Here is a 24,034-nt window from a genome sequence, read left to right on the forward strand (position 1 = left end):
ATTAGCTGAACTATTTGGTCACATGAGTAATAGTCATAAGACTGACTTCATATAAACCAGTGAGTTACTATTTTTTTTTGGCAAGAGTTTTTTGCCTGCTCTCTTCTTTCTCCACTTAAATAAAAAAGCAAAATGAAGCCGATTGGCATTTGAGAAGGGTCATGGACTACAAAATAAAATATATGTGGATTTAGCACCACTCCCTCTATTGCAATCTCATCTGTTCAGTTTTAAATGTGGAAAGGAAGTCTATCTATCCTACAGAAGACAGGGGAAAGACAGGCAGCCCTTTGGGGGAAGTTGTGCTCAAGGTTTAAGTATGCAGGGGTTTAAGTATGCCAGACCTCTATTTCCTTCCCTGCTTGAACACACAATATGGGACCCAGGCCGGCCTCAAGGTAAAAGGTAAAGAAGGCAGACACGACAAGAGCCCCTCTGGTGCGCCTTATTCCTTACTTACACCCTTCCTTCTAATCAAACATTTGAGGTGTCTTGCAAGAAAAGTCAAGAAAGAGGGAAGAGAGATGGTCATCACACCAGGAAACACAGCTAAGGGAAATGATACCAGTTATATAAAACACCACTGAGCTTTCTGGTAGCCAAGTCTAAAGGCACACAGAATTCTGTAAATTAAATTCTGATTTAATTTTTAAAAAGTATGCTTTACTGATGCGAAGGAGAACCTTTTTAATAGCTCTAAACTGTAAAGAGAATTTAACATACACAGTTTTACATAAACAACACTGAACAATGTAACAGAGGGTACCTTTGTGCTCCTAGTTCCACACACACACAAAAAAAAACACAACTGAGCAACCAACTGCTGGACCATTTATTACACTATTACAAATAGCTGAGGACATAATATAAAACTGTTTTCTGAAGTGTTTCTGCACCGAGTTACAGTCATACACTCTAAATATGTAACTTGTCGGTGACCTGTGTGAGTTACAGTCATACACTCTAAATATGTAACTTGTCGGTGACCTGTGTGAGTTACAGTCATACACTCTAAATATGTAACTTGTCGGTGACCTGTGTGAGTTACAGTCATACACTCTAAATATGTAACTTGTCGGTGACCTGTGTGAGTTACAGTCATACACTCTAAATATGTAACTTGTCGGTGACCTGTGTTGACACAGGGCTGTCTGGATCTGGAGATCATCAACCTAAAGGTCTTTATACTGATAAATCCTTCTCCATGACTCTGAATAAAGCTGCATTTTCTTTCTCTGTAAATTTATGCATACAACATAATGTGTCACAGTATGTGACATTACAAAAATTCGGCTATTTTTGAAAAAATTACTGTAATTCTTAACAGAACTTGTAAAAGCTTAAAATAATTTTAAATGATAAATCGGTAGATGAATTCACCCAAAATGAACATAAGTCTTGATTTCATGTAATCTCTGCCCAAATGACAATTTTTAAGAATTTCACACTTTTTTTCAAAGATGCAGCTGTTTTTGTTCCTAGAATTAATTTTGTTATTTTGTACGCCTTCAATCAAGGGAGATCCTATCAAGATGTAGATGGGAATAACAGTTTACAAATGAACAGCTTATTTTGCTGTGTTCAAGATAAATACAGTCTTCACCCATCTGTAGATCTAGTGACTTCCTTGCCTATGGGACAAAAATGGATGTCAAAACCCAGAAGGACAAGACAGCAGGGAGACTCATTCATTCAGCAAAGACTTACTGAGCTTTCTCTTGGAGGTAGGCACTGGCTACACACTGGGGAAAACGACAGTGTCTATGACACTGTCCCTGCTCTTTGGGGAATTCAGGACTCATGTCCTGAAAAGGGAATCATGCTGAGTTAGACTGCTTTCTGAAACACAAGTCCTGTGATCTCCTATTCTCCCTGTTAAGAAAAATCGCTTTGTAAGCGATGTGACCAGAAGGGGAGGAAGCACATGACTCTTGCTCTGCCACAGAAGCTGTGACACACCTGCCATTTTGCCATGGAATATACTCAACCCACTCAAACTTTGTACTATTCAAATTCCTCTTCTGTCTCAGTACAACAATCAGTACAGTACAAATGGCTTGTATTTTGATAAAGAAGTATTATCTTTCTAAATGCCACAAGCCTTAGATTAGTATGGCATCATTTCCTCGTATAGGTAAGCCTATCCTATCCTTTGGCAATTAAAGAGAAAGAAGGAAATGTTACAGCCATCCAAAGACATGCACAAACAATTAAATATAAAAGTACATCATTCATAAGCCCCAAATTTGGACTGACTTTGTTCTGAGTAGGGGATTCCTCCGTTGAACAAGGCTCATAAACTAGTCCCACGCAAAAAACTAGAGCGAAAACAAAAAGCCCATTCATTCTCACCCCCACCCAAAAAACCAGACTAGTGCATTTTTCCTTACCTTTTTAAAGGCTTCAGGCATACACCTATCCATAAATCTTTTACAATTCTCATCAGACTCGGAAAGACCTTAGTAAAATAAATGAAACAACATGCCTTACTACGATTTTAGGCAGTTTGCAGAAATCATATATATCAATTCCAAATTCATTTGTATGGAATTAATGGAACCCTGATTCTTAAGGGATTATTAAAAGCAGAATATATATTCTGATGAAGGAACAGACTGACAACCACAGTATTAATGTATTTGTAAGAGCCCAATATATTCACATATTTATTAATTCATATACATTTGTTAACAGTATAATAAATAACTAGAAGTGAAATGGTTGAACTTAGGTTTCCATTGTCAGAGTAACTTCAAACAATTGGCCTTAACACCAACAGCAGCCTCTTACTAGCTGGTGTTTTCCTAAACAGCTCTAATAAAAACACAAATTATTCTCAACAGATACCAAAATCACTCTTCTTCCCTAGGACAAACCGAGGGACTCAGTGTTATTAAATGTGCAAAGTTGTGCCTGGCACACAACAGGTGATTAGTATTTGCCAAGTGAATGAATGAATCCACTGTAAAATTACCCTTTGGAATACACGGTGTAAAAAAACTTAATAAAGTATTTTGCTTGTCATTGGAAATACTGCTGGACACATTTTTTTTCAGACCTACTGTGTAGCGTAGTACCTACCTCCCGACAGGTACACAATGAATGCTGCTGCGAAAAGCCAGTCCTAAGGTGCCATACAAAACCGTGAGAATTAAATTTGATCCCAGTCAAAATATTTCCTTTTGATGTGCCTCATATTTAATCGTGGTGGTAAACTATGCACAATTTTAATGAGGGGGGGAAAATCACAGAAGAGTGGACCAAGTCATCTGATTTTATTAACTGAATATGAAAAAAATAAATTACTTTTTCTTCAATGTATTTAGAGTCTAGAAGCTTCCTTATACTGACACCCATTTTCCAACCTGGAGATATTTTATTACTCTGTTACTTTAAGATTTGTAAAGCTCTTAAGACAGTGCCAAACATTTAATATGCACAAAATGTTCACTAAATAAATACTATTTTCTTTTCCTAAAGAATAAAAAGCCACTGAATTGAGCCTTAAAGTTCTCCAAGCTTTTGCAGAAAACGTTCATTTCAATTTCTAGAAAGCTTTTCAATTATATTTTAAAGATGCTTGGAGTGCCTGGGTGGCTCAGTGGGTTAAGCCTCTGCGTTTAGCTCAGGTCATAATCTCAGAGTCCTAGGATCAAGCCCCACATCAAGCTCTCTGCTCAGTGGGGAGCCTGTTTCCCCCCTTCCCCGCCTTCCTCTCTGCCTACTTGTGATCTCTCTCAATATCTTAAAAAAAAAAAATTCTATTTTAAAGACTCTCATCCTCTGTTGGAGCTAGAAGAAAACAGCTGGCTGAATTCAAAGGTTTTATTCCACAGGGGCTACACCAAGACTAGGAGAATAAACAATCAAATATCATACAGAGCCCTCTCTCTCTGCCTACTTGTGATTGCTCTCTGTCAAATAAATAAATAAAATCTTTAAAAAAAAATCATACAGAGGGGTGATCATACAAGAGTGAAGTTTAACGTCAGGGCTCCTATCAAACAAACTGTCCCCTCCGTCTGTGTCCTGCAGTGTAAGAACTTACCAAGTCTGGCCAAATAGGTAGAAGCCAACAGACATTTGCCTAGTGATTCTTCTCGCTTGTAAGGGATGGACCAGTGATCAGTCAAAACGCGGCTTTCCAGTTCATACAAATTGGTTGTAGGGAATTCAATTCCTTCCCCTGAGCAGTTTCCATTTTCATCATTCTTCTGACAAAAAGGGATTATGGTAAGAAAACAAATATACTCATTAGTGACTACTGTAAAATTCTCACTTGGACACAGAACAGATGCTGCCCCAATGGGAGCTGTGAATAGAAAAGATGGGATTCCCCATCTTTTTCTCATAGTCACATCTTCTGCCAGACTATCTCAGATCCTGCGACCTCTTGTCATGGCGGCATCCCCGGCTCTCACAGAAGCCAGCCCACCTCTTTCTTCTACCTCTTGAAATCTTCAATATCTATGAAAGAGCACACCACCTCCCCCTGCTTTCAGAAGGGAGAGGTTTCCCCAAGGAGTTCTCTGTATTGCTTCTCCATCTCCTCACACTGACTCTTCCCTGACCCCACACCAGTATGGCTTCCAGAGTCCCTACTCTCCCACAGCGGCTGTTGTTCAGGCCACCACTAAGTCATTAAATCCAATGAGCAGTTTCAGTCCCACTATTCCTTCTCAGTAGTATCTGCCCCTCTGCCCACTCCCTCTTCTTGAAATGCTAGCTCACAGGCCTCACTCCCAGGAGGGCACACCCCCCTGTGCTCCTCCTGTGGGTCTGGCTGTTCTGTTCTGTCTCTTCTTGGTACACCGCTTCTTCCTTACCATTAAATACTGGAGCTTCTCAAACCTCAGTTTTAGGATCTTTCCTCTTAGGTGATCTCCAACCCAGTGAAGAGCAGCATACCCAGAAATCAAGGACTCATTCTTAAAACCCTATTCTACCATTCTCCCCTCCAAGACCTGATGATGAGACTCCCTACATTTCTCTCAAATCTATCTACTTCTGTCCACTGCCAGGGAGATACCACTATTCCCAATTTCACCCATCTACCTTCTTTATGTAACTGCTATGCATCCATAACTCTTTCAGAAAAGCCTTTCTGGTACTCCTAAACTATACTGAATTCCTTGCATTATTTTATACTCCTACCATCCTGAACTTCTCTTTCACAGCACTGCTCACAGACTTTACACTTATTTGTGATATACTTTATGTGTGCTGCACTAGACCAAGCTCCATGAAGACATGGACCCTGTTTGGTTTTGACCACCTCACTATCTCCAGAACCTGGTGCCCAACACAAAGCAGGTATTTAATATGTGTTGTTAAGTGAAAAAATACTTCATTCAAACAAAGTTTCAACCATCAATAGGGTAAAAGCTAGACTTTCCGTAAGTTCTTACCATAGTAATCTGTTATAAAGCAACCTGGGTCTCTCCCCCAAACTGCCTAATATCTACTCTGGTTTCTTTGAAACCTAAATATTTTCACAATTCACTCTATAATTTAATCATTACAAAATAAAATCATTCCATTAAAAAATTACTTTTAGCCTCAGTTAAAGAAAAGACCATAAATATAAAGCAGAAATGACAAAAGTATACAGAAGAAAGTGATTTTCAATCCCATATGAGAGCTAAAGGAAGGGTGACACTTTTTTTTTTTTTTTAGGTTTGTGGTTAAACTGGGATGAAAATAAGACAAAAAATAGCAAGGTGGTGAAAAACTAAAAACAAAGTAGACAACAATGTAAACTGGAGATAAAGGGTGGAAGGGATGAAATAGGTTTAGAATCATAATGTACGGGGGAAATTCAGCTTTTAAAATATAATACACGAAATTACTAAGTTCTGTAAACAAAACAGTTTTACTTAAAGGAACTCTAATAAGAGTAAAGATTTTAGTATTCTTTCAAAAATGTTTACTTGTTAAATGTTTAAATTTAATAACTTAGGATCAAAGTAGAATTAGGGCATACAAAATAAAAATTCAACCAGATGACATACTATGCCATTACTAAAAAAATATCTATCATTAATTTCTACAGGAGTTAATAGGTCAAATCATAGATGTAATCACTGAATGCGCCTAGTAGCTACTAAAACTACGAGCTTCCAAATGGTTGCCTTTCTAGGAGTCACAAGAAAGCTGCGCCCTTTCCCTGCTCTCCAGCAGGTGAGGACACAATGAGTTCAGCAGCAGCCTATGACCCAGAAGGGGACCCTCACTAGAACCTGACCATGTGAATCCTTTGATCTTGGACTTCAGCCTTCAGAACAGTGTGAAATGAATTTCTGCTATTCATAAGCCAAAAATCAAGCAACTGAAGAGCTAAGAGCTTCCTCTGGAGCCTGGAAGAGAGGCAAGGGTCTTTACCATCAGTAGTGAGATGAACAGCATGTGCACACTGAAGTAGTGCACCATGAAGGCACAACATTACTTGTGTGGTCATCCTGCCAGATATGCAAAACCTGAATCTAGCCACGAGGAAACCCAATGTGAGGAACACTCAAAAAATAACTAGGCCTGGGACGCCTGGGTGGCTCAGTTGGTTAAGCGGCTGCCTTCAGCTCAGGTCATGATCCCAGCGTCCTGGGATCAAGTCCCACATCGGGCTCCTTGCTTGGCAGGGAGCCTGCTTCTCCCTCTGCCTCTGCCTGCCACTCTGTCTGCCTATGCTTGCTCTCGCTTCTCTCTCTATGACAAATAAATAAATAAAATCTTAAAAAAAAATAATTAGGCCTATATTCTTCAAAAAATGTCGAAGTCATAAAAGACTGAGAGTGACCCGACAAATAACTGAGACATGGGTTCCTGGGTTAGATCTTGAAACAGGCATTTTTGTTCCTGTTTTACTTTACTTCTTGGCTTCAGAGGACTTTAATACTGGATCAATGTTAATTTCCTCATTTTGATAACATGCAAAGGTTAGAAATATCTTCATTTTTAGTAAACACATATTGAAGTATTTAAGGGTAAAGGGGCATCATGTCCACAATTTATTCTCCAACAGTTCAGAAAAAGCAGTAACAAAACAGACACACACAAATTTATATACATATGAACACCACAGATGTATGTGTACATACAAAAAGAGAATAATAAAGAAAATGTGATAAAATGTTAACATTTGAAGAACCTAATAAAGGTTATATAAAAATTCCAGATTTATGGTAAAGTCACAATGTACTTTTTTGCAACTTTTCTGTAAATCCGGAATTATTACAAAATTAAAATAAAAACAATTTAGTCAGATGAAGATATAAAGACCTAGGATTTTGGAGTCAGAGAGAATCTAAGAAAATTAAGTATTTTACACAGGTATAACCCAATGAATCTAGAGAGGTGGGGGTGTACCTATAGTGGTAAAAAAATAAAAAGAAAATTAAATTATACTTAGTATGCTCTACTTTTGGACTGAAACCCCATTCTAGTTGGTAACATGAATAATTTGTCTTCTAGGGCATCTGGGTGGCTCAGTGGGTTAAGCCTCTGCCTTCGGCTCAGGTTATGGTCTCAGGGTCCTGGGATCAAGGACTGTATTGGGCTATCTGTTCAGCAGGGAGCCTGCTTCCCCCACATTTCTGCCTGCCTCTCTGCCTACTTGTGATCTCTCTCTCTCTCTCTGTCAAATAAATAAATAAAATCTTTTTAAAAATTGGCTTCTAAATAATTTTATGTTTTTGTCTCAAATTACTAAATAAGTATACATGTTCTTTGTAGGAAATACAGAAAATATGTATAGCAAAAAAAAAAACATACCATTAATTCCACCACTTAAAAATTAATCCCACTGACCTTTTAATAACTATTTTCCAGTAAAAGCTATTTCTTTCTTTTTTTTTTTTTTTAGAGATTTTATTTATTTGTCAGAGAGAGAGAGAGTGAGCACAGGCAGACAGAGTGACAGAGGGAGAAGCAGGCTCCCTGCAGAGCAAGGAACCCCATGTGGGACTCGATCCCAGGACGCTGGATCATGACCTGAGCCAATGCCAGCTGCTTAACCAACTGAGCAATCCAGGCGTCCCAGTAAAGCTATTTCTTTACAGACTTCATTTTCTTAAAAATGCATAAATATGAAAGTAACCACCTCCACAGGCCCCCATCACTCTCTCTCATATAAAGACAGTATTAATGCAGCATTTCTTTTCCTATCTGATTTTTAAAAAACTGGATGCAGAAAGCAATAATTATAAAACTGTGTTAATGGAGCAATGTTTTGTATCCTATTGAAATTAAGTTAAATCTGAACTACACTGCTACAAATTCAGATGTTAATTATAATCCACAGGGCAACTGCTAAGAAAATAACTAAAAAATCTACCCAGTAAAACAAAACAAAACAAAACAAAACAAAACAAAAAACCAAACCAAACAACAACAACAAACCCCAAGGGAATTAAAAAGGTATACTCAAAAACATGTACTTAATACAAAAGACAAGAGCAATGGAGGGAGGATTAGAGGAACAAAAAAGCACAAGACACAGAAGACAAATAGCAAAATGGCAGATATAAATTTTGTCTTATCAATTAAGTTATAATTATCAGTAATATGTTAAATATAAATGGACTAAACACTCCAATGAAAATGGTAGAGATCTGCAGAATGAATTTTAAATACTGATCCAACCAGGGGTACTTGAATGGCCCAGTTGATTGAGCATCCAACCCTTTATGTCAGCTCAGGTCATGATCTCAGGGCTGTGAGAGCGAGCCTCGTGTTGGGCTCTGCACTGAGTGTGTAGCCTGCTTGGGATTCTCTCTCTCCCTCTCCCTCTGCTCTGCCGCACCACATCCCAGTTCATGTGCATATGCATGTAATCTCTCTCTCTAAAAAAAAAAAAAAAAGAAAGAAAGAAAAAGATAGAATTTAAAAATAAAATGAATAAAAAAGGACCCAACTTTATGGTATCTACAACAGACATGCTTCAGATTCAAGGACACAAACAGGCTGAACTAAAAGGATGCAAAAGATATATCATGTACACACAAAAGAGGGGAATGGCTATACCAGTATGAGTCAGACTAGATGTTCAGACAAAGATGCTACTAAAGATGAAAAGGGATACTTCATAATGATTTTCTAAAAAAGGTCAAAATATCAGATAGATAAAATAAAAGGATGGGAAAAGACATACCATGAAAAGAATAGCCAAAAGAGAGCTGTAGTGGCTGGCTACACTAATATCAGGAAAAAAACAGGTATTATGCAAAAATATGTTACTAAAGACAAGGAATTTTTTATGATAAAACAATCCATCAGGAAGACATAACAATTATAAAAATGTATGCATGTAACAAATGAGACTCAAAGTAAAGAAAGCAAAAAGTGACAGAATTTAATAGAGAAATACATACTTCAACAAGAATACTTGGAGACTTTGACATCTCATTTTCAGTAACAGAACAAGAGAACAAGACAGAGAAGATCAACAAGGATATGGAAGAGTTAAATAAATAATACTACAAACTAACTAAATCTAAAAGGCATTTATAGACTATTCCAGCCAATCACAGCAGAATATATATTCTTAAGTGTACACAGAACACTCTTCAGGACAGAGCATGTTAGGTCCTGAAACAAGCCTCAAAAAATCTGAAAGGATTAAATCATACAAAGTGTGTTCTCTGACCACAATGGAATGAAATTAGAAATCAAGAGCAGAAGGAAATTTGGGAAATCTAAGAACATGTGATAATTAAACAACAAACTTCTAAATACCACTGGGTCAAAAAAAAAAAAAAACCACAAGGGAAATTAGAAAGTGCTTTGAGATGAATGAAAATTAAAATATAACAAAACTTATCATGCAGTGATTAAAGGAAGATTATTTTAAAAAGAAGAAAGATCTCAAACCAATAACCTGACCATGAACCTTATGGAAGTAGAAAAAGAGCAAACTAAACCCAAGAAAACAGGAGGAAAAAAATAATAAAGATTAGAGTGGAAACAAATGAAAGAAAAGAAAAAATAATAGAGACATTAAAACCAAAAGTTGGTTCTTTAAAAAGTTCAACAAAAAGGAGAAATTTTTAGCCAGACTAACCAAGAAAGAGAGAAGATTCAAATTACAAAAATCAGGAACAAAAGAGGGGATATCAACACTGACCTTACAAAGATAAAAACAACTGTAAAGAATACTACTGATGATTATATGCCAACAAATTAGATAATATACATGAAATGGATATATTCCTAGAAGGACATAAACCACCAAAACTGACCCAAGAAGAAACAAAATCTCAAAAGACCTATACCAAGTAAATGGAGTGCTTTGTAATCAAAAGCTTCCCACAGAGAAAAGGCCAGGGCTAGAAGCCATTACAGATCAATTGTAACCAAACTCTTAAAGAAGAATTAACATCAATCCTTCAGGGACGCCTGGGTGGTGCAGTTGGTTAAACGACTGCCTCCGGCTCAGGGCGTGATCCTGGAGTCCCGGGATCGAGTCCCACATCAGGCTCCCAGCTCCATGGGGAGTCTGCTTCGCTCTCTGACCTTCTCCTCGCTCATTCTCTCTCTCACTGTCTCTCTCAAATAAATAAAATAAAACCTTAAAAAAAAAAATTTAAAAAAAAAAAAAAAACATCAATCCTTCACACTCTTCCCCATCCCCCCAAAAAAAGGAGAGAACACTTACCAATTTATTTTACGAGGTCAGTGTAACTCTGATATTAAAACCAGGCAAAGATACTTCACAATGATAGATGCTTGATGAATGAATGGATAAACTAAATGTGGTATTTACACGCAGTAGTATATTCAGTCTTTAAAAAGAAGGAAATTCTCATACATGCTACAACCCTGCATGAACCCTGAAGACACTGGTGCTAAATGAAATAAGCCAGTCACAAAAGTACAAATACTGTATGTTTCCATGTATATGAAGTAACAAGAGTAGTCATATTCATAGAACAGAAAATAGAATGGTGGTTGCCAAGGGCTGGAGGCAAGGGAGAATATGAAGTTACTGTTTACTGAATATATAGTTTCAGTTTAGGAAGATGAAAAAATTCTGGAGATGGATGGTGTGATGGTCATAGAACAATGGAATGTACTTACTGCCACAGAACTATACTTGAAAATGGTTAAAATGGTAAATTTAAGTTAGGTATATTTTACCACAGTTTAAAAAAATACATGGACAGATCAATATCCCCATGAATATAAATACAAAAATCCTTCATAATAAACTAGCAAACCAAACCCAGCAGTATATAAAAAGGATTATACATGTGAGGAAGTATGATTATCCCAGGCATGCAAGGTTCGTTTAGAATACAAAAATCAATCAATACACTACCTAGCAGAATAAAAAATAAAAACACATGATCATCTCAACAGATTCAGAAAAAATATTCACAAAATCCAACACTTTTTCATGATAAAAAAAAAAATTCAACAGGGACACCTGGGTGGCTCAGTTGGTTAAGCAGCTGCCTTCCGCTCAGGTCATGATCTCAGCATCCTGGGATCGAGTCCCACATCGAGGTCCTTGCTCCGCAGGGAGCCTGCTTCTCCCTCTGCCTCTGCCTGCCATTCTGTCTGCCTGTGCTCACTCTCTCTCCCTCTCTCTCTGACAAATAAATAAATAAAATCTTAAAAAAAAAATTCAACAAAAAGGGAATTTCTTCAACCTGATAAAAGGCTTCTAAGAAAGTCTATAATTAACATCATACTTAATTGTCAAAGACTGAATGCACTCCTCTGAAGTCAAGAAAAAGATTCCTATTCTCACAGCTTCCATCATTCAACACTGTACTGGAGTATCTGGCCAGAGCTCTTAGGCAAAATAAGAAATAAAGGCCTTCATTCATACTGAAAAGGAAGAATGAAACTATTTACATTCATTGATGAAACAATGTTATACGCAGAAAATCCTAAGGAATACATCAAAAAACAAAACAACCTTCCGGAACTAATAAATGAGTTCATCAAGGTTGCAGGTGAAGAATACAATATCAATATGTAAAATTCAATTGTATTTCTATACACTAATAATAATCCTACAATAAAATTAAGAAAATTCCATTTATAACATCAAAAAGAATAAAATACTTAGGAAGTACAACACTCATACACTGAAAACACATAATACAGCAAAGAAATTAAAGAAGACCTAAATAAATGGAAAGACATCCCATATTCATGGATTGGAAGCTAATATTGTTAAGACAGCAATAATTCCCAAATTAGTCTATAGATTCAAAACAATAAGCATCAAAATTCCCATTGTCTTCTTTGCAAAAATTGACAAGCTGACTCTAAAACTCACAAAGAAATGTGAAAAACCCTGAACAGCCAAAATAATCTTGAAAAAGAAAAATAAAATTTGAGGGTCTATACTTCTCAGTTTTAAAATGTACTACAAAGCTGTAGTAATCAAGATAATCCAGTACTGGCATAAAGATAAACATACAGTTCAATGGAACTGATTTGAGATTTCAAAAAATACAAAACCCTTATATTTGCGGTCAACTGATTTTCAACAAGGATGACAATAAAATTTGATGAATCTTTGGCAAAGGCATAAAAACAATTCAATGAAGGTTAGCCTTTTCAACAAATAGTGCAGGATGAACTGAATACACACAAGCAAAAGAATGAAACTTGACCCCTTCCTCATACACAAATTAACTAAAAATGTAACACAGGAATAAATCTACGTGACTGTGGATTGGGCAATTATTTCTTAGATTTCACCAAAAACACAATGTCAAAAGAAAAAATATATAAATGCTGAATTCCACCAAACTAAAAACTTTTTATGCATCAAAGGACATCATTAGGAGAGTGAAAAGATAATCAATCACAGAATGGGAGAAAATATTTGCAACTTTCATATCTGATAAAAAATTTTTATCTAAAAAAGAGCTCTTATTAAATAAAATCTTTTAAAACAAACAAATAAGTAAGAACTATTACAACTCAACAATAAACACCTCAATAAAAAAACGGACAAACTGGGGTGCTGAAAGGCTCAGTAAGTTAAGCATCTGACTCGATCTCAGCTCAGGTCTGGATCTCAGGGTGCTAAATTCGAGCCCCCCCCCCCCCGGGGTCCAAGCTGGGCATGCAGCCTACTTAAAATAAACAAACAAACCAAAAAATGATCTGAACAGCCATTTCTCCAAAGAAGATGTAAGATCTAAGTGGCCTTTAATTAGTACATGAAAAGATGCTCAGTATTAACTGGTCCTCAGGGATATGCAAATCAAACCCTAAAGATACTACCTTCACATACATTAGAATGACTAAAATTAAGAAGATAAGTAGGTATTAGTGAGAATGTGGAAAAACTGGAACCCTCCTACATTGGTGGTTGGAATATAAAATGGTGCAGCCACTTTGCAAGACTGTTGTCAATTCCTCAAAAGTTAATTGCAGTTACCATATGACACAGCAACTGTACCCATTGATACATTTACTAGATATACCCTAGAGAGATGAAATGTGTGTCCACACAAAAACTTGTACATGAAAAGCAGTAAAAACACAAATATCACTGAAACGAACGAATGAATAAATGTAGTATATCCATAAAATGGAATATTTTTAGCCCTAAAAATAGATGAAATACTGATAGCATGCTACAACATGAATGACATCCAAAAAACATTACAATAAGTTGAAGCCAGACCAAAAGGCCACATACTATATGATTCTGTTTATATGAATGTCTATAACAGACAAATCCGCAGACACAGGAAGTAGATTAGTGGTTGCCAGAGGATGGGAGGAGGGAGAAAAGGAGAGGCTTTTACTGGACATAAGGCTTTTTCGGGGGGGCAATTAAAATATTCTAAAGGAGAGGTGATGGCTGCAAAACTGTGAATGCATATTTTAAAAGGGTGAGCTTTATGGTATGTGAATTGTGACTCAATAAGGCTGTTATTTTAAAAAGCTGGTTAACAAGAAGGAATTAATGATTATGGTCACTAAACATGAATAAGTATATAAATATATCTAAGAACTTCAAAACAGAGTTGTACCTAACGATCTATAATAAAAATGATACACAGGCCCATTTGACAGTTTGAAAACAGCAATTTAAAAAACAATATATCTGAGATCTAAGAGGCAAAAAGTCTCATGTTGCATCCTAAGCACTTAACATTCTTGATCTTGAAAGAAAGAGAACAGGCGTGATGTACAGTAGAGTTAATGAATGATACAGAGCAGAATTACATTTTGAGGAGGTTGCTGCCAACCAACACCTTTGAATCTTAAGAGAGGAGGAAATAGTGACATGAACCCATTTTCAAGTTGGTTTAATATTTTGAGTCATCACTTTGAGTAGAGCCTGTCCTTGGCAAAAATTACGTATTGAGCAAGAGAACACATGCAAAGCAGCTCAGAACTGTCCTATTGCAACACAGCTCCCAACGGAAATATGGTATTGGGTTTTTAATAAGAACTAAGGAATGTAATACACTAATTCCTCATCAGATGCCAAATCCAAATGACTCTCAAGTAATCATTCATGTTTACTGGTTCTAAATGGGTTAGAAATGCATTTATCATAAACTTGGTAAGTTCCAGGCAAGGTGCTCAGCATTGGAGACACAGATAAAGATACAACTCTTGTCTTTAAAGAGCAGGAAACATGAATGCAGAGCAGGGAGGGGGCATCCAAGCTAGCCCGTGGATGTTGTGCACGCGTGTGCACTGGGGAGGGATGTGTACGCAGCTGAAGAAGTTTAAGGGGGACTATATTCTAGATAGAGGCTTACAGAGAGTATTATTTCAAAACCAGTATTAGTTTTCAAGCATATTAATAAAACCTCAGTACTCAGCCTTTTTGACCACTTGAAGTAATGTCTTTACTATGATATTCCATCAATTTCATTTAAAATTTTAAAAGATGTTCTATAATACATAAATTCAGCATTTGTTAGACACGCACGATTCTGTCACCAGGCAATAAATAGAGAAATGAACTTGCAAACGATTCCTGAATGTCACTTTTAACCTGAAAATTTTCTAGTAACACTGAATCTTGTGTTTTTATTTCATCACCTAAGAAATATAATAGATGAGTTCATATTGTTAAATTATGGTTTCTGAATAGGCCAGTTTAGGACTAAAATAAAAACAATTAACATTGCTAGATACATAATTTAGCCTATTCCTAAATAATCTTACTTACGCCCCAAAATACAAATGAAAATATTAAACAAAGCCTCTGTAACTTCCATAATACTTCATAGTGCTATAAACCTGCTAGGGATTCAAAGTCATGATGACAATTTCATCTACTGGCACACTGTTCAGAATAAGGCTTACTATCTACTATTTACTTGCTTAAAAGGGCAATTTAATACTCAGTAAAGTATTTCCAACTTAGAGAGTTGGAAGTAGAGTTATAAAGCTTTCCACAGTATTGCCAAATGCTGTCACTATATAGTATAAATCTACCTCCACAGTTTAGATCTTTAAAGGAGATCTTTAGACTGAACAAGTAGGTTATTCTGACAAAAATATTTTTCCTTTTATATTTACAATTAGGTATGTTCATACATGTCACTACCCATATCCAGAAACTTGCCAGTTTCTTAAGTGGGTAGGAGAAGAATCCATGAAACAAGATGGGATAGGGAAGGAGACAAATCATAAGTGACTCTTAATCTCACGAAACAAACTGTGGGTTGCTGGGGGGAGGGGGGTTGGGAGAAGAGGGGTAGGGTTATGGACATTGGGGAGGGTATGTGCTTTTGGGTAAATTGGAAGGGGAGGTGAACCATGAGAGACTATGGACTCTGAAAAACAATCTGAGGGGTTTGAAGTGGCGGGGGGGTGGGAGGTTGGGGTACCAGGTGGTGGGTATTATAGAGGGCACAGCTTGCATGGAGCACTGGGTGTGGTGAAAAAATAATAAATACTGTTTTTCTGAAAATAAATAAATTGGGAAAAAAAAAGATAGCACCTTTAAAAAAAAAAAAGAAAAAAAAAAGAAACTTGCCCGTTTGAAAACTGCAGATAAACCAACGTAAATATAGGCACTACCTTAGTTGGTGGCTGAGTACAAAAAACAATGTAACTTATTAACCCTTGCAAATGAGCTTTAAAATAAGCACTGCACAAGCTTTTAAGTTAATAACAGAGTTTAATATTTATTTTAGAAAACTACCTTCAAGTTTTAATCTTGAACTCAACATGGATGTATTATTAAAATTTAAGTCTTCTTTGTTCAAAGAAAGCAAAACCTACTCAAGTTGGCATAGCCTGTTTAGAGATAAACTCCTATCTGCCCACTGACTCAACGAAGACAGATAAAGAAAATTATTCAACTTAAAGAGAGGGTGTTTGGCAACGCTGCATCAAGTTTCTTTTACTACTAAATTCAATTACTGAGCTATTTTATTAGCCAACAATGTACTCAGAAGAGTGTCTACATTTCTTTTTTTCAGTGTCTATATTTCTGATTAATGTACAGAAAAACGAAGATGTCAAACTGTTCTCCATTGATTTCTAAAAACAGATTATCTAAAATAAACAAATTGCATCATATATGTCGAGTAGTTAAGGAAAAACATGAAAACATGAACATCTGATTCCAAGTCATGAATTTGTTTTTTAAAGATTTTATTTAATCATCTGACAGAGAGAGAGGAGAGAGATCACAAGGAGGCAGAGAGGCAGGCAGAGAGAGAGGAGGAACAGGCTTCCCGCTGAGCAGAGAGCCCGATGCGGGGCTTGATCCCAGGACCTTGAGATCATGACCTGAGCTGAAGGCAGAGGCTTAACCCCCTGAGCCACCCAGGTGCCCCATGAATTGATTTTTTATAAGACTGTATTTATGTGAGAGAGAAAGAGAGAAAAAGAAAGAGAGTATGAGAGCGAGGTGAGGGGAAGAGGGAGAAGCAGACTCCCTGCTGAGCAGAGAGCTGATGGGATGCGGGGCTCCACCCCAGAACCCTGAGATCACCACCTGAGCCAAAAGGCAGAAGCTTAACTGACTGGGCCACCCAGGTGCTCTTCCAAGTCATGAATTTATAATATTCACTAATCTTGAGATTGTCAGTCTTACTTATTAAATATTTTTCAAAGTAATTCAGAGACAGTGATGTGCAGATCTGATATTCCTTTTGTTATTTCAGACTAGAGAAAATGATTCCTAAAATACGGTTTCCCGGAAAAAGAGAGATGATAGGCAAGTGTGTAGGCAGTCCCCAAGTTACTAATACACTGTATTAGTTACTGAAATTATTGCAAATTGTTTTTCTTAGAATTCAAGTTCATTCTGCTATAAGCAGAAGAAAATTTCCTAACTTTTCTACAAAAGGTGACATTTCTCATGGTCCCTTCCTTTCATACTCTTGGTTATTCATGTATTTAGATTATTCAGAAACAAGGTTTTCACAAGAAGCTGTCATCTTATATACTTGAACCTTGAACAACACAGGTCTGAACTGCATGGGTCCACTTTGAAAAATACAGTTAAGTACTGTCAATGTGTTTTCTCTTCCTTATGATTTGAAATAACATCTCCTCCTTAGCTTATTTGGTTGTAAAAATATAGTATATAACACAGATGACATGCAAAATATGTGTTAATCAACTGTTTAAGTTATTAGTTAAGGTCAAAAGGATATTAGGAGTGAAATTTGGGCTAATCAAAAGTTACCTGTGGATTTTCAACTGTGCCCATGGTGGTTCTCAACCTTGTTTTCATTATCACTCTTTGAGAAGTTTTTTCAACACTTTTCCCCCAATCATCCCATCTCTGTTAATTAAATACTGAAGAATAAAATTGTGATGGGTAGGTTTGAGATTTGGAGCAAACCACTCTAACAGTTAAGATTTTTTTTCACTCCTCAAGAGCCTCCTTTGGAGTGCTACTAGCCCTTTTGAGAATGCATAGTCTAATGGTTTTATTGTAAATTTTTTTTTTAAGATTTATTTATTCCCTTGGGGGGGGAAACACATGTATGCACAAGCAGGAGGAGGGGCAGAGGAGAAGAATCTCAAGCAGACACCCTGTTGAGCATGAAGCCCAATGTGGGGTTCAATCTTACCATGCTGAGATCATGACCTGCACAGAAACAAAGAGAAGCTTCACTGACTGAGACACCTAGGTGCCCTCAGTCTAATGATTTTTTTTTTTAAACTTTTATTTTATTTTTTTTTTTAAGATTTTATTTTATTTATTTGAGAGAGAGAGACAGTGAGAGAGAGCATGAGCGAGGAGAAGGTCAGAGGGAGAAGCAGACTCCCCATGGAGCTGGGAGCCTGATGTGGGACTCGATCCCGGGACTCCAGGATCACGCCCTGAGCCGGAGGCAGTCGTTTAACCAACTGCGCCACCCAGGCGTCCCTAATGATTTTTTTTTTAAAAAGATTTTATTTATTTGACAGAGAGAGATTACAAGTAGGCAGAGAGGCAGAGAGAGAGAGGGGGAAGCAGGCTCCCCAATGAGCAGAGAGCCTGATGCGGGGCTTGATCCCAGGACCCTGAGATCATGACCCGAGCAGAAGGCAAAGGCTTTTAACCTACTGAGCCATGCGGGCGCCTAGTCTAATGATGAACATACCATCTCTAAGCTGAAGGTTTTCACAGTTTAGCTCCAGTATAGTCATCTTCCCTTGACTCCAAGCACCCATCCAACTCCCTCTTTGATACCTCCACTAGGATATTTAATAAGCATCTTAAATTAATAAGTTCAATGACAAACTCTGGATCTTTCCCACAATATGAGGTCTTCCTGTTTGGAACCCTCAAGGCTTGCCTTCCTCATTCTGACAAAAAGGCATCATCACGGTTGCCTCTGAGGCCCTCATGAGGATCTGCCCTCTCCTTCAGCTCTGACTTCATCTCCTGCTCTTCCCTTCTTCCTGAGTTCTAGATACACGGCCTGCCTGCTGCCTCCACGAGCACCCCAGCCATGCTGCCCACCAGGGCATTTGCATTAGATGTTCCCTGTGCTTAGCAGGAGATGGCAAAGTTCTGTCCACTCTCTCGTTCCGTAAATAAGGTTATATCAGTGCAGAGACCCTCTTGCTGGTTTATGTCGTGCATGGCTGCTTTCGCACTCCAATAGTGGAGCTGGGGAGCTGCAACAGAGACAGTATGGCCTGCAGAGCCTCAAATACTGACCATCTGGCCCTATATAGAACAAGTTTGCTGAGCTCTGACTTGGGAGTGTTTTCCCCTCGGACAAGCACAAAGCCTGCTCCCTTACCCCCTTCAGGTCTCTGCTCCAGTACGCCCTCATCAGTGAAGCCTTCTCTGAGTGACGGACTTTTAAGAGGGCCAAGCCATACCCAGCCAGCCCCAGTCCAGCACGCTCGCCCTGCCACCTTCTGCTTTATTTTTCTCCATAGCACTTACCATCTGATGGCCCATGCTTTACTTAGTTACCCTGTTTGTTGTCTGCCTCCCCAAACCTAGAATATAAACTTCACCGGGGCAGAAGTTTTGTTTTGTTTGTTGCGTTATCTCCAACAGTTCCTGACACAGAGTAGGGGCTCAATAAATTCTGATGAATGGATGGATGTTAAGCACCTAATAAAGCTTTGTGAAGATGGGGCACCTGGATGGCTCAGTGGGTCAAAGCCTCTGCCTTTGGCTCAGGTCATGATCTCAGGGTCCTGGGATTGAGGCCCGCATTGGGCTCTCTGCTCCTCAGGGAGCCTGCTTCCCTGCCTACTTGCGATCTCTGTCTGTCAAATGGATAAATTAAATCTTTAAAAAAAAATCCTTATGAAGTAAGAGAGAAGGGGAAGAAATTCTAGGCACAGAGAACTGTGTGTGCAAGGGTCTGCCACCCAAGACAGAGTGCAGCATAACTGAAGAGCCTGCCGCTATTTCCAAACATCAGACATTGAGGTGTGTTAGGCTTTATCAGCTTACAGGTTTGGCATCCCAGTTTGATCATGTTACTCAATTGACAGGAGCTACATCCTGTCTCCATCCTACTTTCAATGTCTAAACATTTATCTGATACCTAATGCTCTTCTACATCCCCAGAAAATCCCAGAGCCTCTGCCTAAGTATGTCCAAGTGACCAGGGGCTTTTAACATTTTGAGACCACATTCTTAGGTGAGACTTGGTATCTCCATACTTCAGTTCCATCTGTAAAATGAAAACACTTTACCTATAGATCCAAGATCCCTTCTGGCTCTAAAATTGCTAAAATTCTATAAAAGTCAGAATAAAGATGATGAAAAGTACAGTCATACTAAAGAGGAACAAATTATGTCATGGAAGAAGTTAATGCTTTTGTTCAGTTTTCCTTATTACCTTAATAGATAATGATAAAACTTCCTGGTGTATTTCTCAATTATAAAATCTTTAAAAAATACAATACAAGCATTGGGCTCTTTTTAAAAATGTCAGTCTCAAAAGGCTAAAAAGATACAAAGTCCATTCTAGAATCGACATTAAAGGGACATAATCACTAAATGAGATGCATTATCTTTGATTCAATCCTGGGTTATATTTTAAAATGTCTACAAAGGATATTTTTGGTCCAAGTGGAGAAATCTAAATATGATCTAAATAATGGAGAATATGAATATATCACTGTTAAATTCCCTTGCTGAGATAATGGTATTGTGGTTCTGTAGGAGAGTGTCTTTGTCCTTAGGGGATCCATACTGAAGTATTTAGGAGTCAAGTGTCAGGACGTTTATAACTTATCATCAAAAGGTTCAGGGGGAAAAAAGTGTAAGCATGCGCGTGTGTGTATGTGTGTGTGCATGTGTATGTGCAGCTGTGTATGTATATGTGCCTTGAGAGAGAGCAGAGCTAAAGCAAATGTGACAAAATATTTGCAAATGTTGAATCAAAGTGAAGGGTACACAAGTGTTGGTTGTACTGTTGCTTCTGTAGGCTGGAAACTGTTCAAGATGAAAAACTTGGGAAAAACATAGCTAATATACAAATCAAGTTATATCTACATTGGATTTGTAGCTGACCTCAGAACATGTACCTTTTCTAACACTTTATTAAGTACTCTTACCTAATACTCCCTACTCTGGCAGAATCTCCTGAGATAGCTGGAGGTTCTGCTGGGGATAAGCTATTCTGAAAAAGCAAACCAACTGATTCTGATCCGGTGCTGGCCATCCTTACCCACCATTCAAAACCACTGCAATAGGCTGTCAACTCCTTAAAAGCAGGAACTGTGTTTTCGCCATCAGAGGCCAGACTAGAGCCAAAGGCATTCAATAAATATTTGTTCGGTGTTAAACAAATGGTTCTCATACTACTGTTTCTTTCCTCCTCCTACTTCCCCTCTGCACATTACCGCTCCCCCCACCACCGCCACTGGCTGAGAAAAGTGGGGTAAAAAACGAACAACATCTTAATAGCTTTCTTTCAAAATAAACTTGCTTAGATTAATAGTAACATCATTATTATTATAGTGATAAATGAAACCAATAAATAGGACAAGCTGAAACAAAAACTAACAATAAAAATCAGTTTCCTGTTTTAATTCTACTGAGAGCATGTTTTCCCTTTCTTCTCCAAAAATGACAATCTCTGCAATAATCTTCTCCTTACTGAAGTAGAGCTCAACAAAGCCATGCAACAAAACTATCTAAAAACAGACTGGCGAACAGTCGTACCTAAGGCTAAAAAAAAGTCTGTTTCTTTTAGCAGCCATCATGTTTTTTCCTGTGTGCGGTATTTTTCTTTGTGAGCTATAGAACAATTTATAAAGCACAGGGAGTGGTACTGAATACCAAAGTTCCAATTTCATGTGTTGTGTCCAACAAGGTGCCTGTTTGAACTACTGGCAACAGTTCAAAAAAAAGTTCCTTTCCACAAACTGTAAAACAAGGTAAATACCTCAACAGAAATCTGCCCTAGGATTATCAAAACGTTGGTATTAGCATAGCCTTTAAGCTATGGAGGAGGTTATTTTAGGCAAGATTAGCTTTCAGAGGTTATGTGATATGCTTGAATGAAGGAAAATGTGTGCCAGAATGGTGATGCAAACTCCATATTTTCCAGATCAGATTCTTTCATTTAATTTAGCATCTCCTATGTCAAGGGTTACCCTGAACTTCATAGGAAATGCAGAAGATCAGACCCTGTCCTCAAAAGACCCACAGTTCAGTCTGGCTGACAAGTAGATGAATAATTCCAACATAACAGATAAATGCTGTGGCAGGAGAATGTAAGTCTCTATTCAAAATTAAGGAGGGACTTTTAACTCGGAAGAACAGAAGAGTAAGTGGAAGAAAAATAATGGAAGATATCAAGCCCTACTAGCAAACCATTAGCAGACTTGATCAAAAGTGCATATGGTAGGTTAGCAATTGAGAGTGCCCCAGGACTAGCTGGACTGAAATAAGGACGGTGTTCATTACCTATCTCTGTCAACCAGGAGCCCGTGTGAAATCTACTTTGTAGAGGAAGGATCAAGTGCAGGGATCATGTGGATGTCACATAGGCAGCACTGTGGACTAACTCTCATAGTCCAATACAGCAAGAGAAGGGGAAAGAGGGACAAGGAGGACATGCTGGGTAGGAGAAAAGACATGTGCAGAGGCAAGGAGTCATTAAAAAAAAAACCAAAAAACAAAAAACAAATCTTGAAATATTTTAAGTCTCATTTGTTTAAAGTTCTTCTGTAAAGAGTTAATCAATATAGATCGTGTTTTATTTCTGTGTTCATTAAAATATATCATCTAAGGAAAACTTACATTTTTAGCATATTAATACCTCTCCAATTTATCATTCAGAACATTTAATTTCAAATCTACAAGTGTGTAATACATCCCAGTTGATATTTATAATAAACACTGTATGATAGAGAAAAAAATTTTAAGTAAAAGATACACACTTAAAAAAAGACAAATTAGGCAGTATACTATTTCAAGAGATTTGCATATTGACTATTACGCTTATTTTTTTTAAAGATTTTTATTTATTTATTTGACAGAGCGAGAGAGCTCAAGCAGGCAGAGCAGCAGAGGGAAAGGGAGAAGGAGGGTCCCCACTGAGCAGGGCGCCCAATGTGGGGCTCAATCATAGAACCCTGGGATCAAGACCTGAGCCGAAGGCAGTTGCCTAACCAACTGAGCCACCCAGGCGCCCCTATTATGCTTATTTTTTAAGTACCCAATGCATGGGTGCAACTGTGGGTAGACTCAGGAGTTCACTAATCCTTGTCAGCTGTGCAAGGATGCCAAGTAGACAGACACACACCTTCACAAGTGACAGCACTTGCTCAGCCTTTCCTTCCTCAACACTTACCACCTTCTAGAAACATCAGTAGCCACAGACATAAAAAAAAAAAAATGCTGAAAGAGAAAACAAGATAAAAAGTTTGAGAGGGGGCACCTGGGTGGTTCAGTGGGTTAAGGCCTCTGCTTTCTGCTCAAGTCATGGTCTCAGGGTCCTGGGATTGAGCCCCACATCGGGCTCTCTGCTCGGTGGGGAGCCTGCATCCCCCCCCACCTCTGCCTGCCTCTCTGCCTACTTATGATCTCTGTTTGTCAAATAAATAAATAAAATCTTAGAGAAAAAAAAAAAGTCTGAGAGGGAAAAGTGGATTAAACGTCAACTCTGCCCACTTAACCCAAACTAGTATCTAACAGAGGAAATAGTAGTGATTCAAATACAGTGAGTTTATAAGGAAGGATATATCAAAGACCTGCAGTCAGCCTTCCTCATGTCCCAAAGCATGGTAAAGAACACAAAACACACCTCGAGGGGGGAAAGCTAGGCTCCCTTCCTGACTTTGCTAATGATCCAAGGTCAAGGTCCTCATCCCTAAACTGACAAGCTTTTTAACACAAGATCCCTATGGTCCCTTCCAGCTCTGAACAAATCTTTCATTTTAATACTTAAATTTACAACTTTCAGTTCTGTTGCTTGGAATAGGGAGAGGGGAAGGCAGGAAATAGCTCTACAGATAATTTTTCTGTTTTATAAAGTGTATCTTGCTAAGAATTCTTGATACTAGTCTCCCATATTATGATATGAACTGGGTGAACCCTTGAATCTCTGATAATTCTGCATTGATCTTCCCATCTTTGATCCTCCCTTAACAAATGCTTGGAATTTCT

General features: G+C 37.9%; 1 protein-coding gene across 3 annotated transcripts in view; it reads right to left on the bottom strand.

Moving 5' to 3' along the window:
* USP24 (ubiquitin specific peptidase 24) overlaps positions 1–24,034 on the bottom strand; it is a 138,638-nt gene that overhangs the window by 103,006 nt on the left and 11,598 nt on the right. For 2 of the 3 annotated variants that reach the window (XM_044238324.1, XM_044238323.1), the window contains exons 2-3: positions 4,049–4,211; positions 2,391–2,458 (exon numbers count right to left, since the gene is read on the bottom strand). In XM_044238324.1, coding sequence (XP_044094259.1) covers positions 2,391–2,423 — 33 coding nt within the window. In that variant the 5' untranslated portion in view covers positions 2,424–2,458; positions 4,049–4,211. Of the gene's footprint in view, positions 1–2,390; positions 2,459–4,048; positions 4,215–24,034 lie in introns of all 3 variants that reach the window. The other variant, XM_044238322.1, reaches the window with a different exon arrangement.

The sequence above is a fragment of the Neovison vison genome, chromosome 2, assembly GCF_020171115.1.
Source record: "Neovison vison isolate M4711 chromosome 2, ASM_NN_V1, whole genome shotgun sequence".
NCBI lineage: Eukaryota > Metazoa > Chordata > Mammalia > Carnivora > Mustelidae > Neogale > Neogale vison.